A 15,863-nucleotide genomic window follows, 5' to 3' on the forward strand; every position below is an offset into this window, starting at 1 on the left:
TATTTTGTTGCTGATCGTCACTATCTAGTATTCTTTCCCTGTGCAGCTTCCCAGACGCGTCTACTATAAAGGAGGTTGGGGAGGCTGTGCTCACTACTCTCACTGACTTAACATTTTCAAAAGCGTTCGCAGGACATTTGTGTGCAGGGGGAATTCTAGCTTTTTTTCGGCATGACACTGTTATTCAAATACAGGTAAACTATATGCACGCGAGATTACATGTATACACAGCTTGAAATAGATAATGTTGTACATTTATTACATTTATGTATCGGTAGGAGCCGCCTGGCTAGCTAGCTAGTCCTGATGAGCCATGCATAGGGTAGGAAGAGATGCTAGCAGCGCTAGCTAATAACTAGCCTACATAAAACATTACCTGTTACATGTACGACATAAGCTGTTGTACACAGTTAATATTGAATTCCGTTATGTATCATTGCTTAGCTAAATACTTGAATTGCATGTGCTTGAGTCTGCTGTCAACCCAGCCTGATCTCATAGACTAGACGTAACATAGTAAACGTATATCTGGGTAATTCAAATTAGTATGATAAGTTTGGTATGCTTACATAAGACCAGGGGGGAAAGTAAGGTGGTCTGGTATGATGTCCCTAAAAATTAATAGTGGGGGTACACCTTACCGGTAAAATATGAGCATATTACAATTAATACATGCCCCCAAAAATAGGCTACTACACCATTATTGAACATTACTGTATGTCAGCTAGAGGTCGACCGATTAATCGGAATGGCCGATTAATTAGGCCCGAGTTCAAGTTTTCATAACAATCGGAAATCGGTATTTTAGGACACCGATTTGGCCGATTTTTTTTTTTAATTATTATTAATTTTTTTTTTTTTGACACCTTTTATTTAATCTTTATTTAACTAGGCAAGTCAGTTAAGAACATATTCTTATTTTCAATGACGGCCTAGGAACGGTGGGTTAACTGCCTCGTTCAGGGGCAGAACGACAAATTTTTACCTTGTCAGCTCGGGGGATTCAATCTTGCAACCTTACAGTTAACTAGTCCAACGCTCTAACCACCTGATTACATTGCACTCCACGAGGAGCCTGCCTGTTACTCGAATGCAGTAGAAGCCAAGGTAAGTTGCTAGCTAGCATTAAACGTATCTTATAAAAAACAATCAATCAATCATAATCACTAGTTAACTACACATGGTTGATGATATTACTAGTTTATCTAGCGTGTCCCGCGTTGCATATAATCGATGCGGTGCGTATCGTTGCTCCAATGTGTACCTAACCATAAACATCAATGCCTTTCTTAAAATCAATACACAGAAGTATATTATTTTTAAACCTGCATATTTAGCTAAAAGAAATACAGGTTAGCAGGCAATTATACCAGGTGAAATTGTGTCAATTCTCTTGCGTTCATTGCACGCAGAGTCAGTGTATATGCAACAGTTTGGGCCGCCTAATTTGCCAGAATTTTCGTAATTATGACATAACATTGAAGGTTGTGCAATGTAACAGGAATATTTAGACTTATGGATGCCACCCGTTAGATAAAATACGGAACAGTTCCGTATTTCACTGAAAGAATTAACGTCTTGTTTTCGAGATGATAGTTTCCGGATTCGACCATATTAATGACCTAAGGCTCGTATTCTGTGTGTTATTATGTTATAACTAAGTCTATGATTTCATAGAGCAGTCTGACTGAGCGGTGGTAGGCAGCAGCAGGCTCGTAAGCATTCATTCAAACAGCACTTTCCTGCATTTTGCCAGAAGCTCTTCGCTGTGCTTCAAGCCTATCAACTCCCGAGATTAGGCTGGTGTAACCGATGTGAAATGGCTAGCTAGTTAGCGGTGTGCGCGCTAATAGCGTTTCAAATGTCACTCGCTCTGAGACTTGGAGTAGTTGTTCCCCTTGCTCTGCAAGGGCCGCGGATTTTGTGGAGCGATGGGTAACGATGCTTCGAGGGTGGCTGTTGTCGATGTGTTCTGGTTCGAGCCCAGGTAGGGGCGAGGAGAGGGACGGAAGCTATACTGTTGCACTGGCAATACTAAAGTGCCTATAAGAACATCCAATAGTCAAAGGTATATGAAATACAAAATGGTATAGAGAAATTGTCCTATAATTCTATAATAACTACAACCTAAAACTTCTTACCTGGGAATATTGAAGACTCGTTAAAAGGAACCACCAGCTTTCATATGTTCTCATGTTCTGAGCAGGTAACTTAAACGTTAGCTTTCTTACATGGCACATATTGCACTTTTACTTTCTTCTCCAACACTTTGTTTTTGCATTATTTAAACCAAATTGAACATGTTTCATTATTTATTTGAGGCTAAATGGATTTTATTGATGTATTATATTAAGTTAAAATAAGTGTTCATTCAGTATTGTTGTAATTGTCWTTATTACAAATAAATAAATAAAAATCGGCCGATTAATCGGTATCGTGTTTTTTTGGTCCTCCAATAATCGATATCGSTATCGGCGTTGAAAAATCATAATCGGTCGACCTCTAATGTCAGCCTCATGAAAAATTTGCAAATTGAATGGAAACTGGGTGGTATACGCACCAAATTGTGTTGTGGTTTGAGGACACCACTTACATTTTGTCAAGGTGGAGATGAGTGGCTGAGACGCTCACCGACAAAGCGGAGATAAGCGGCCGAGACCGAGGTGCCCATGGACAACAGTGGATGCACCAATTCAGGCTACAAGTGTAGGCCTAATGACAATCGCAGAATGTCATTAAAATACACATACAGTACCAGTCAAAATGTTGGACACACCTACTCATTCAAGGTTTTTTCTTTATTTTTTACTATTTTCTACATTGTAGAATAATAGTGAGGATGTCAAAACTATGAAACACATGAAATCATGTAGTAACCAAAAAAAAGTTAAACAAATCAAAATATAATTTATATTTGAGATTCTTCGAAGTTGCCACCCTTTTGCCTTGATAGCTTTGCACACAGCCAGTTTCATCTGGAATGTTTTTCCAACAGTCTTGAAGGAGTTCCCACTGCGCTCCAACTCATCACAAACCATCTCCATTGGTTTGAGGTTGGGTGATTGTGGAGGCTAGGTCATCTGATGCAGCACTTCATCACTCTCCTTGGTCAAATAGCTCTTACACAGCCTGGAGGTGTGTTTTGGGTCATTGTCCTGTTGAAAAACAAATTATAGTCCCACTAAGCGCAAACCAGATGGGATAGCGTATCACTGCACAATTCTGTGGTAGCCATGCTGGTTAAGTGTGCCTTGAATTCTAAACAAATCACAAACAGTGTCACCAGCAAAGTACCATCACACCCCCTCCTCCGTGCTTCATGGTGGGAACCACACATGCAGAGATCATCCGTTCACCTAATCTGCGTCTCACAAAGACATGGCAGTTGGAACCAAAAATCTAAAATAATAACTCCTCAAACCAAAGGACCGATTTCCACCGGTCTAATGTCCATTGCTCGTGTTTCTTGGGCCAGGCAAGTGTCTTCTTATTGGTGTCCTTTAGTAGTGGTTTCTTTGCAACAATTTGACCATGAAGGCCTGATTCACACATTCTTTGAACAGTTGATGTTGAGATGTGTCTGTTACTTGAACTCTGTGAAGCATTTATTTGGGCTGCAATTTCTGATGCTGGTAACTCTAATGAACTTATCCTCGGCAGCAGAGTATTCCTTTCCTGTGGCAGTCCTCATGAGAGCCAGTTTCGTCAAATCGCTCGATGGTTTTTGAGACTGCACTTGAAGAAAAGTTCAAAGTTCTTTTAATGTTCCGTATTGACTGACCTTCATTGCATAAAGTAATAATGGACTGTCATTTCTCTTTGCTTATTTAAGCTGTTCTTGCCATAGTGTATACTTCGTCTTTAACCAAATATGGCTCTCAAACGCATAAAGAAGGAAAGAAATTCCACAAATTAACTTAACAAGGCACACCCATTAATTGAAATGCATTTCAGGTGACAACCTCATGAAACTGGTTGAGAGAATGCCAAGAGTATGCAAAACTGGGAGGCTACTTTGAAGAATCTCAAATATATTTTGATTTGTTTAACACCTTTTTGGTTACATGATTCCGTATGTGTTATTTCATAGTTTGTCTTCACTATTATTCTGCAATGTAGAAAATAGTAAAAATAAAGTGCATTCGGAAAGTATTCATACCTTCACTATCCATACTTTGTTACAGCCTTATTCTAACATTGATTAAATTGTTATTTTTTCCCCCTAATCAATCTACACACAATACCCCATAATGACAAATCAAAAATGTGTTTTACAATAAAATAAAATGAATGGAAATATCACATTTACATAAGTATACAGACCCTTTACTCAGTACTTTGTTGAAGCACCTTTGGTAGCAACTAAAGCCTTGAGTCTTCTTGGGTATGACTTTACAAGATTGGCACACCTGTATCTGGGGAGTTTCTCCCATTCTTCTCTGCAAATCCTCTCAAGCTCGGTCAGGTTGGATGGGGAGCGTCACTGCACAGCTATTTTCAGATCACACCAGAGACGTTATATTGGGTTCAAGTCCGGGCTCTGGCTGGGCCACTCAAGGACATAGACTTTTCCCGAGGCCACTCCTGCGTTGTCTTGGCTGTATGCTTAGGGTCGTTGTCCTGTTGGAAGGTGAACCTTCACCTCAGTCTGAGGTCCTGAGAGCTCTGGAGCAGGTTTTCATCAAGGATCGCTATACTTTGATCCGTTCATCTTTCCCTCGATCCTGACTAGTCTCCCAATCCCTTCTGCTAAAAAACCTCCCCACAGCATGATGCTACCACCACGCTTCACCGTAGGGATGGTGCCAGGTTTCCTCCAGACGTTACGCTTGGCATTCAGGCCAAAGAGTTCAATCTTGGTTTCCTCAGACCAGAGAATTTTGTTTGAGTGTCCTTTAGGTGCCTTTGGCTGTCATGTGCCTTTTACTGAGGAGTGGCTTCTGTCTGGCCACTCTACCATAAATGCCTGACTGGTGGAGTGTTGCAGATAGTTGTCCTTCTGGAAGGTTCTCCCATCTCGTCTTGGTGGTTCCAAACTCCTTCCATTTAAGACTGATGGAGGCCACTGTGTTCTTCAATGCTGCAGAAAGTGTTTGGTACCCTTCCCCAGATCTGTGCCTCGACACAATCCTGTCTCTGAGCTCTATGGACAATTCCTTCAACCTCATGGCTTGGTTTTTGCTCTGACATGCCCTGTCAACTGTTAGACCTTTATATAGACAGATTTGTTCCTTTCCAAGTCATGTCCAATCAATTGAATTTACCACAGATGGACTCCAATCAAGTTGTAGGAACATCTCAAGGATGATCCTTGGAAACAGGATGCACCTGATCTCAATTTCAAGTSTTATAGGAAAGGGTTTGAATACTTACAGTACCGTTCAAAAGTTTGAGGTCACTTAGAAATGTTCTTGTTTTTTTTAAAGAAAAGCAAAGAAATTGGTCCATTAAATTAACATCAAAATGATCAGAAATACAGTGTAGACTTTGTTAATGTTGTAAATGACTATTGTAGCTGGAAACAGCGGATTTTCCCAAATGTTTTATGGAATATCTACATAGGCGTACAGTTGCCCATTATCAGCAACCATCGCTCCTGTGTTCCAATGGCACATTGTGTTAGCTAATCCAAGTTTATCATTTTTAAGAGGCTAATTGATCATTAGAAAACCCTTTTGCAGTTATGTTAGCACAGCTGAAACTGTTGTTCTGATTTAAAGAGGCAATAAAACTGGCCTTCTCTAGACTAGTTGAGAATCTGGAGCATCAGCATTTGTGGGTTTGATTACATGTTCAAAATGGCCAGAAACAAAGTGCTTTCTTCTGAAACTCGTCAGTCTACTCTTGTTCTGAGAAATGAAGGCTATTCCATGTGAGAAATTGCCAAGAAACTGAAGATCTCGTACAAGGCTGTGTACTACTCCCTTCATAGAACTGTGCAAACTGTCTCTAAGCTGAATAGAAAGAGTGGGAAGCCCCGGTGCACAACTAAGCAAGAGGACAAGTACATTAGTGTCAAGTTTGAGAAACAGACGCCTCACAAGTCCTCAACTGGCAGCTTCATTAAATAGTACCCGCAGAACACCAGTCTCAACGTCAACAGTGAAGAGGCGACTCCGGGATGCTGGCCTTCTAGGCAGAGTTCCTCTGTTTTTTTGCCCATCTTTTCTTTTTATTGGCCAGTCTGAGATATGGCTTTTTCTTTGCAACTCTGCCTAGAAGGCCAGCATCCTGGTGTCGCCTCTTCACTGTTGACGTTGAGACGGATTCTGACACTCTTTTTATTCAGCAAAATTCTTAACTTAGGCTACTGTTTGTTCAATTATCTTATTGGCACCAGCGGAGAACATCGGGCATGTTCCCGGTGAGTGTGCATATTCACTGTCTTTATTATTGTCTCAGTGACACTTTTTTTGGACAAATATTTCATCCTCCAGGTTAGATGGACGTCATATGGTATTTGTCTCCCTCTTTCGTAGTCCGGCTATATAGATTGGACATTGTTTTTATTGATCTGTTTGTCAGTGTCAGCAGAGTAGGATACCCTGTAATTTTTGTAGTATTAAAAAAAAAATGGGTGTCTCGTACCGGTAAGAAATTTAAATCTACTTTTACCCCTGCATTAGACAGATCGGTACTTAAGACAAAAACAAAAGTAGGGTGGATTGGTGGGTATATATAGTTAACGTCTAGCAACCCAATGGTTGCGAGTTCAACTCTCATCACGGACAACGTTAGCAATTAAACTTTTCAACTACTTACTACTTTTTTATCTACTTTGCAATTACTTAGCATGTTAGCTAACCCTTCTCCTAACCCTAACCGGAAAACCTTTTCTCTAACCCTTCCCTTAACCTAACTCCTAAACTTAACCCCGATTTCGAACTACTAGACTAGGTAAAGTTAGCCAGCTAGCTAACGTTAGCCAACTAGTCACCTAGCTAGAATTTGTAACATACCATACGTTTTGCAAATTCGTAACATAATACGAATTGTAATATGTAACATATACGAAATTGGTGATGGACATCCACAAATGAATACAAACAAATCGCAACATACAGTGGGGAGAACAAGTATTTGATACACTGACGATTTTGCAGGTTTTCCTACTTACAAAGCATGTAGAGGTCTGTAATTTTACATAGTACACTTCAACTGTGAGAGAAGGAATCTAAAACAAAAATCCAGAAAATCACATTGTATGATTTTTAAGTAATTAATTTGCATTTTATTGCATGACATAAGTATTTGATACATCAGAAAAGCAGAACATAATATTGGTACAGAAACCTTAGTTTGTAATTACAGAGATCATAGTTTCCTGTAGTTCTTGACCAGGTTTGCACACACTGCAGCAGGGATTTTGGCCCACTCCCTCCATACAGACCTTCCCCAGATCCTTCAGGTTTCGGGGCTGTCGCTGGGCAATACGGACTTTCGGCTCCCTCCAAAGATTTTCTATTGGGTTCAGGTCTGGAGACTGGCTAGGCCACTCCAGGACCTTGAGATGCTTCTTACGGAGCACTCCTTAGTTGCCCTGGCTGTGTGTTTCGGGTCGTTGTCATGCTGGAAGACCCAGCCACGACCCATCTTCAATGCTCTATACTGAGGGAGGAGGTTGTTGGTCAAGATCTCGCGATACATGGCCCCGTCCATCCTCCCCTCAATACGGTGCAGTCGTCCTGTCCCCTTTGCAGAAAAGCATCCCCAAAGAATGATGTTTCCACCTCCATGCTTCACGGTTGGGATGGTGTTCTTGGGGTTGTACTCATCCTTCTATTCCTCAAACACGGCGAGTGGAGTTTAGAGCAAAAAGCTCTATTTTTGTCTCATCAGACCACATGACCTTCTCCCATTCTCCTCTGGATCATCCAGATGGTCATTGGCAAACTTCAGACGGGCCTGGACATGCGCTGGCTTGAGCAGGGGGACCTTGCGTGCGCTGCAGGATTTTAATCCATGACGGCGTAGTGTGTTACTAATGGTTTTCTTTGAGACTGTGGTCCCAGCTCTCTTCAGGTCATTGACCAGGTCCTGCCGTGTAGTTCTGGGCTGATCCCTCACATTCCTCATGATCATTGATGCCCCACGAGGTGAGATCTTGCATGGAGCCCCAGACCGAGGGTGATTGACCGTCATCTTGAACTTTTTCCATTTTCTAATAATTGTGCCAACAGTTGTTGCTTCTCACCAAGCTGCTTGCCTATTGTCCTGTAGCCCATCCCAGCCTTGTACAGGTCTACAATTTATCCCTGATGTCCTTACACAGCTCTCTGGTCTTGCCATTGTGGAGAGGTTGGAGTCTGTTTGATTGATGTGTGGACAGGTGTCTTTATACAGGTAACGAGTTCAAACGGTGCAGTTAATACAGGTAATGAGTGGAGAACAGGAGGGCTTCTTAAAGAAAAACTAAAAGGTCTGTGAGAGCCGGAATTCTTACTGGTTGGTAGGTGATCAAATACTTATGTCATGCAATAAAATGCAAATTAATTACTTAAAAATCATACAATGTGATTTTCTGGATTTTTGTTTTAGATTCCGTCTCTCACAGTTGAAGTGTACCTATGATAAAAATGACAGACCTCTACATGCTTTGTAAGTAGGAAAACCTGCAAAATCGGCAGTGTATCAAATACTTGTTCTCCCCACTGTATATACTAAATGGAGTGTCTCGGATTTACATACAGAATAATATGAAATGCTCAGACCAGGTAACAGCAACCCATATTACTGTCACTGTCATCTGTTGTTGATGGGGATCTGCAGGCCTTTTTATTTTACGAAGATATTTGTCGGTTAGGTGACATTGATTGAAGAGCATTTTTATAGGGACAAACATAGTCAATGGTTTTGATTCAAACAAATGTAGGATTGATTTGATAGCATAGCCTACTATAATATGAATATTAATCCATTGCAGTAATATAGCTGAGTGCTGTATGRATGATGTGTTAGCCTTATCATAAGTCTGCTGTAGTTGGATTACTTATATCAAAGTCATATCAGCCATTATGTGTTTGGCTTCCAGGTCGTAGGTGAAATGCAGCAGAAGGTATGTGCCAGGAGGACCTCTCTCTTCACTGAGAATGGGCAGGCTTGTGGGGCATCTGCTGACCCCCAGCTCCCATTCAGGTGCCCTCGGTGTGGGGAGCATAAGAGGTTCCGTAGTCTGGCCTCCTTGAGAGCCCACCTGGAATACAGCCACAGCTACTACCACACCATGCACGAGCTGAGCCTTCCGACCCTCAGGGGGCATTCTCACCCAGAGAGAGCCCTGCACGGACGCTCCCTGAGTGACACACGAGAGGTCACTATCTGCATAGAGAGGTGTCGTATGCCTAGTGTGGGGACACAGGCAGCTGAGGAGATGAAGACTGAGAATGAAGAGGAGGATGATGAGGAGGAAGAGGCCAGTAAAGATGGTCTCAAAATCCACAAGTCCAGCCCTGGGACAGATCATATCCCTTCCCCTTTTCCATTTGACGAACCTCCAGACCCAGGCAGCAAGCTTGAGGTAGTGTTTCCAGAGCGGAATGTCTGTACCGAGGCGATGTCGCTCCGGCACAGGCTGGCCAAGGTCCTACGGGCGGTGGACAGCACCATGCAGAGGAGGCTGCACAGGGTCAGCACGGAGCTTGCCAAGACGGACACAAAGCTGCTGTGTGAGCGTGCCCTCTCCCAGCACCTGGCGCAGGAGAGGCAGGAGGTACAGGAGAAGGAGAGGGCGCTGAGCGGGCAGGTGGACGTAGCCGTGATGGTGATTGCCACGCTGAAGGAGCAGCTGAAGGAGTCAGAGTACGAGCTGGAGAGGCGAGAACAGTGAGTGTCTGAGCCAATCTTAACCTAAACCTTTCCTTACTGTATTTTTAGTCACAATCTTAACCATGAGTTCAAATGGCGCACAACAGTTACCAATACACTAATCTGGTAACTCCTTATATTGTTGCTGTTGCAAGTGGAGTAAGACTGTAATCATTGCAGTAGCAACATTCGTTAGTATGTTACTAGCTACTCTCCTCATTGCTCCCTTCATGTTTTCAATTTGTATGTTTTTTTTTAGAGAAGTCATCACCATTCAGAATTTCCTTCAGGCTGCCACCCATCATGAGATATGTGGTAAAGTTCGGATCCAACGTTTCATTGAGAACCTGCTCAAACGCATCGCCCTGGCTGAGAGGTTACTGGAGTACTATCAGAGCTCCCCCAGTCCACCAAACTACACAGATTACATGGTACTGTACAATATCAAGCCTTTTCCCCTACTACTGATGGCAATATGTTTACAATGGCAGATATCTTTTCTGTGGTAGCTGTTATTATATTTTTGGTTTTACACTTGTCATGCATGGCCATGGAAAGACTGTCAGGGAGAGAGTAGAAGGTATCATAATTGTTACACATTTGAACCCTCGTGAGAACTGTTGATCCTAATTGGCATCCCAGATTCAGTTTGGGAATTGAGAAGAATCAGAATCACCTTTATTTGCCAAATACATTTGCCTATACAGGAATTTGAAATGGTGCTGTCACAATAAACAGAATATACAGACAGCCTATTCAAATGTGTTTTCTTCCTCCTTCCCTACCGATCTAAAAAAGGGAAACATGATAGTTTACCAAACATTTCAGAACTGGATAATATCAGCTTTTGAGTTTGGGTGTAAACAGTAGAAATACCTGACATCCTTTTCATCTCCCCTGCAGCACCAGACAGCTGAAAACAGACCTCATAGAATCCCCAAAAGCAGGCAAGTTTGTGAACTAGATCTTTTTACTGTTGATATACTGTACATTATCTACACTTTCCATAGTAGGTCCTTGTGTTTTTGGCCATGGCTTAGTGTCTCACTTTGATTATAATCCTACATTTCCAGTTTCAAAGGTTAGTACATGGTTACATATAAATTATGCATAGGGATCCCTTGTCGCCAATGAGATTTTGTCAGCCTCATTCATTAGTAATGATTCTACACGTGAGACGTTTTATCTTCTCCACTAATCCTGAGTCTGTCATCGTTGCCTGCTGTTTGTTGAAGCATTGGTTTCGTGTCTGACGTTTGTTGAGCTGTCCTCTGATTCTAGGTCAGCGGGTTGTCAGCTGTCACAGGCCTGTCCCCAGGAAGGTAGAACGCACCGCTCCCAGTTAGGGCGGAAAGTGGGCCACTCTGGCTACTTCAGACCTGATCGCAGAGATGAAGTCTTGACCCAGTGCAGCAGATCAGCTGGATTTGTGGAATAGGTAACCTGACCAGGGCCGACAAATGAATGTATATAGGATATGTATTTACTCAATGTATAGCTAATACTGAGCAGGGTTGCATCAAAGTCTTTATGTCCATGTGTACGCTGGTTTTTGCTCCATTCTCAAATCGTATTTTGTCACATGCTTCGTAAACAACAGGTGTAGGCTAACAGTGCATTGCTTACTTATGGGCCCTTCCCAAAAATGAAGAGGGAAAAAAAGAGAAATAATAGAAAAATTTATTAATACACAATGAGTAACAATAACTTGGCTATATACGCGGGGTACCAGTACTGGGTCTATGTGCAAGGGTACAATGTAATTGATGTAGATATGTACATATAGGTATGGATAAAGTGTCTACGCAACAGGATAGATGATAAARGGTAGCAGATGTGTATGTGATGAGCGCAAAAAGGATCAATGCAAATAATCAATAGCTACCTGGACTAACTATTTAACTAACTATTTAGCTGTCTTATGGTTTGGGTTAGAAGTTGTTCAGGGTCCTGTTGGTTCCAGACTTGCCGTGTGGTAGCAGAGAAAACAATCTGACTTGGGTGGCTGGAGTCTATGACAATTGTTAGGGCCTTCCTCTAACACCGCCTGGTATAGAGGTTCTAGATGGCAGGGAGGTCGGCCCCAGTGATGTACTGGGATGTACGCACTACCCTCTGTATCGCTTTGTGGTCAGATGCCAAGCAGTTGCCATACCAAGCAGTGAGGCAGCCAGTCAAGATGCTCTCAATGGTGCAGCTGTAGAACTTTTTGAGGGTCTGAGGGCCCTTGCCGAATCTTTTCAGCCTCCTGAGGGGGAAGAGGCGTTGTCTTGCCTTCTTCACGACTGTGTTGGTGTGTATGGACCATGATAATTCCTTAGTGATGTGGACACCGAGGAACTTGAAGCTCTTGGCCCGCTAGGTTGTCTCATCGTTGTCGGTGATCAGGTCAACCACTGTCGTGTCATCAGCAAACTTAATATTGGAGTTGGGCGCGGCCACGTAGTCGTGGGTGAACAGGGAGTACAGGAGGGGACTAAACATGCACCCCTGAGTGGCCCCTGTATTGAGGGTCAGCATGGCAGATGTGTTGTTGCCTACCCTCACCACCTGGGGGCGGCCCGTCAGGAAGTCAATCCAGTTGCAGGGGGAGGTGTTCAGTCRCAGGGACCTGAGCTTAGTGATGAGCTTGGAGGGTTCTATGGTGTTGTCCGCTGATCTGTAGTCAATGAAGTCTCTGTCCTAGAGGCTACTACTGTCCTAGTTGCAACTTTTGAAGTACTGTAGTAACTTGATGGATAGGTATTTCTGATCCTTATTGTTTTTCTTTTAATTAGTATTAAGTCATACTGTTGATTAGTGTCGATCTAAGAAAACACAATGTTTAAAAACAATGTTTTTACTAGATGGTGGAATTGTTAAAAACCAGCATACTATGGCCTCCAAGGGCACAAAACAGCTGATACAAAGTAGTATTTTATTCCAGCCCAGTTATACTGCGCTTCTGCACCTAACCGTATATATTAGTGTAATTAAATTATTCACAAATCATATACTGTACATTAGGCCTAGGTTTGTGAACTGAGGAACAGTAGTGAGTTCCAGTAGACGTCTATGAAATGAAAACATCCTGGTGCCTGAGAATGCAGCTGTGTCTGACAAGGACAGAGCCTAAAGCTGTGGTCGTCAACAACAGGCTGATCATGCTTGCCATGTCATATTTCATAACAGGCGTTAAGGTTCCATATCACGTTCTTCTTTTTTAATATACAGAGATGCATACTTTGAATTAAAGGGCTGAGATTTTTTCCATCAACCAAAACACTTTGATCTGGTAGGTCAGAGGCAGTTTTTTGTTTCAGGCCCAACAAGCACGCATATTTTAAAAAAAACATTTAAATTGAGGTGTGAAGGGTCATCCTTTCTCTTGTAAAAATAAATGGAAACTAGATGAATGAAGCTAAATATAAATTTGGTATCACTTTACTTGACACCCAGTGTCATAACACAGTCATAATGTCATAAAAGCTGACATAACTTGTCATAATGTGGTCATAACACTGTCATGACCCATATATTTACATCTGTTGTGACATATTGCGTTATTCAAATTAGTTTTAACCTGCCAAGAAGTTTCCTTTAGTTTGAAAGTTTGTTTCTTAAATCCTTTGTTGTTATAAATTCTTTACAGTCATGTTTTTTCATCAAATACACTTTGACAATTTCATGAAGCATTATGTGCATCCTGTGTCACTTTACTTGGACTAAGAAAACACACTTTATGACACTGTCAAAAAGCATTATGACCATCAGACTCATATAAGCCAGATAGGCCTATCACGTACATTACCTTATATCAGTCATCAGTCAAAACGTGGGTGTCTTGTCCTGCCCCTGAAATCTGCTCCTGCATCCATCCCAGTCATCATCAACAGAGCATTGTTGTAGGTGCATGTCTGACATCAATGTGTGCGCAATTACAATGATAATTTTGATATGTTCAATTAAAAAACACACACATATATACTGTTGACATGTATGCTAGGGTGTAATGGAATGTTTTGCCTTATGTGGTGGGTTTTGACACTTATGTAGGTGTCATAACTAGCTATAAAATAACGCAATATACAGTGCATTCAGAAACTATTCAGACCCCTTGACTTTTTCCATATTTTGTTACGTTACAGCCTTATTCTGGGGTATTGTGAGTAGATAGATGAGGAAAACATGTAATCAATTTTAGAATAAGGCTGTAACGTAAACGTTTGGGGAAAAAGTCAAGTGGTCTGAATACTTTCCGAATGCACTGTATGTTACAACAGGTCTAAATATGTCATGACAGTGTTTTTGACAGTGTTATGACAATGTTATGACATGGTTATGATTGTGTTATGACACTGGGTGTCAAGTAAAATGTTAGGGTACATTTGAATGAAATCCTGTTTTATGAAATCATGCATCCTAATTTGCTGTGATGTAGTAGTATCTATGTTTACAAGTCGTTGTACTCCATCAAGCCATGAGACTATATTAGAAAGAAATCAAAATAAAACATATCTCTTTGGTATTTGTTGTAATTGTATGTTTTGTTAATGGTGTTGATATTTGTATACAGCTACTGGATGTCTCAAAGTGAAATATAGTTTTATGGGGAAATGAAGGCAATGTAGCAAATGCATGAATATACCCAATCTTTTTATAGTTACTGTTATTTACATGGTGCTGCTGTATAGACCATGGTTGAAGTCTAAATTCTGAAAAATAATTTTATTTTCAAAATGGAACTCCTGAATTGACATAGCTTTATAGTTACATTTACGTTTAGAGGCGAAAGAAACGCACACCTATTTAGGCGAGATGCTGGCTAGCGGAGTAGAACACTTGAAAATTAAAGGACACTCTAGGAGCTCAGATGCAATAATTTAATAACCTAATAACCAACGTTTCGACAGACAAGCTGTCTTCATCAGGGTATAATGACAAACTCTGCGGGGTGACTAGTTTATATAGTGTCAAAGAACACACAGGTGTCTATAATCATGGACGGGTGTGGCCTGATATCAATGGTTAATTCTCAGATATAAAGATACCAAAACATGAATGGATAGCATAGGATCATAGATACAATTTGGCTACATTTCTGTAATTTAGCAGACGTTCTTTTTTGAAAGTAATTTGCATTAGGTGCATAGCTATTGTCTATTGTGAGAGCATGCTCCTTATATAGCAAATGCATMATGTACTTTTGTAGCAGAACGAGGTATATTTTAATGGCAACAGAGTTGCACAATTGAGTAAAGAGCACTTTGGGGCTTATGGGTCTCCTAAGGAGATTGTTGCTAGCACTAGACAATCAGAAAGAGACAGGAGGATTCAGGTATTGAATATGACCAGAGATAAAGTTAGTTTAATTATGTGTTACTGTTATATTTCAAGTCTAGTCTCCCTGGTTTATGTTTGTAGGTAGGTGGGTTTATTTGCAAGAATATTATCTTGTTTTGTGCCTTCACTTGAAACACTGTAGTCTAACACTGTGCAAAATGCAATACTGTGAACAATTATACTACTTTTGTTTAAACTTGATGGTTTGATGTGTGACATGAAGATTAAAGAACAAATTACTCAAACTTTTGTTTTCAGATGTGAAAATGATTGATTTCCTGTGTACATAGGGAGAACAACCATATGTTCTGTAGTTTTTGTAGTGTGGATTTATTTCTGTCTTTTCAGTCATCTTTTGTGACATTTAGAGATTCAAGAGCAGTATTGATGGTGGGATATTAAGCTACTACTGTACTTGAAACACCATATTACTCTACATCAATAAAGCACTTAAGCATGATCATTCACAGAAGTGTATAGAGTGGAAATTGAAATCTTTCATCCGGCATGCAAATCTGTGAGTAGTTTAAAGGTTGGAGATGGAGAGAACAGGCTAGTCTTGTTGAGAATTAATAGGTCGCTCTCATTTCACTTGAGCAGTGCGTCACAAAATACTGTTCATTTGACGTCAGCCCTTTGTCCAGTGCCCTTTCATATTCTGTGTGTAGTGGTTGGAGCTTTGGTCATCCATGCACACCAAGGAGTGTGTGTGTGTGTGTGTGTGTGTGTGTGTGTGT

General features: G+C 41.2%; 1 protein-coding gene across 2 annotated transcripts; it reads left to right on the forward strand.

Annotated features, from left to right (window-relative positions):
• The first annotated feature begins 111 nt into the window (after window positions 1-111).
• LOC111951957 (protein ZNF365-like) lies at window positions 112-11,079 on the forward strand. Of its 2 annotated transcripts, none has more exons than XM_023970331.2 (4): window positions 112-194; window positions 9,032-9,822; window positions 10,064-10,235; window positions 10,708-11,079. In XM_023970331.2, the coding sequence occupies exons 2-4, from the start codon at window positions 9,044-9,046 to the stop codon at window positions 10,855-10,857; spliced, it is 1,101 nt and encodes a 366-aa protein (XP_023826099.1). In that variant the 5' UTR covers window positions 112-194; window positions 9,032-9,043; the 3' UTR covers window positions 10,858-11,079. The 2 variants fall into 2 exon arrangements, with proteins under 2 accessions (XP_023826099.1, XP_070291078.1); XM_070434977.1 differs by lacking the exon at window positions 112-194 and adding an exon at window positions 349-1,107.
• Window positions 11,080-15,863: the final 4,784 nt, after the last annotated feature.

Source organism: Salvelinus sp. IW2-2015, linkage group LG25 (genome assembly GCF_002910315.2).
Source record: "Salvelinus sp. IW2-2015 linkage group LG25, ASM291031v2, whole genome shotgun sequence".
NCBI lineage: Eukaryota > Metazoa > Chordata > Actinopteri > Salmoniformes > Salmonidae > Salvelinus > Salvelinus sp. IW2-2015.

Bases quoted from the DNA above. Each gene is read 5' to 3' on its own strand.
- LOC111951957 (XM_023970331.2), top strand. From the start codon at position 9,044: ATGCAGCAGAAGGTATGTGCCAGGAGGACCTCTCTCTTCACTGAGAAT. The intron at 9,823-10,063 runs GTGAGTGTCTGA...GTTTTTTTTTAG, and splicing joins GAGCTGGAGAGGCGAGAACA to AGAAGTCATCACCATTCAGA. The intron at 10,236-10,707 runs GTACTGTACAAT...TCTCCCCTGCAG, and splicing joins CAAACTACACAGATTACATG to CACCAGACAGCTGAAAACAG.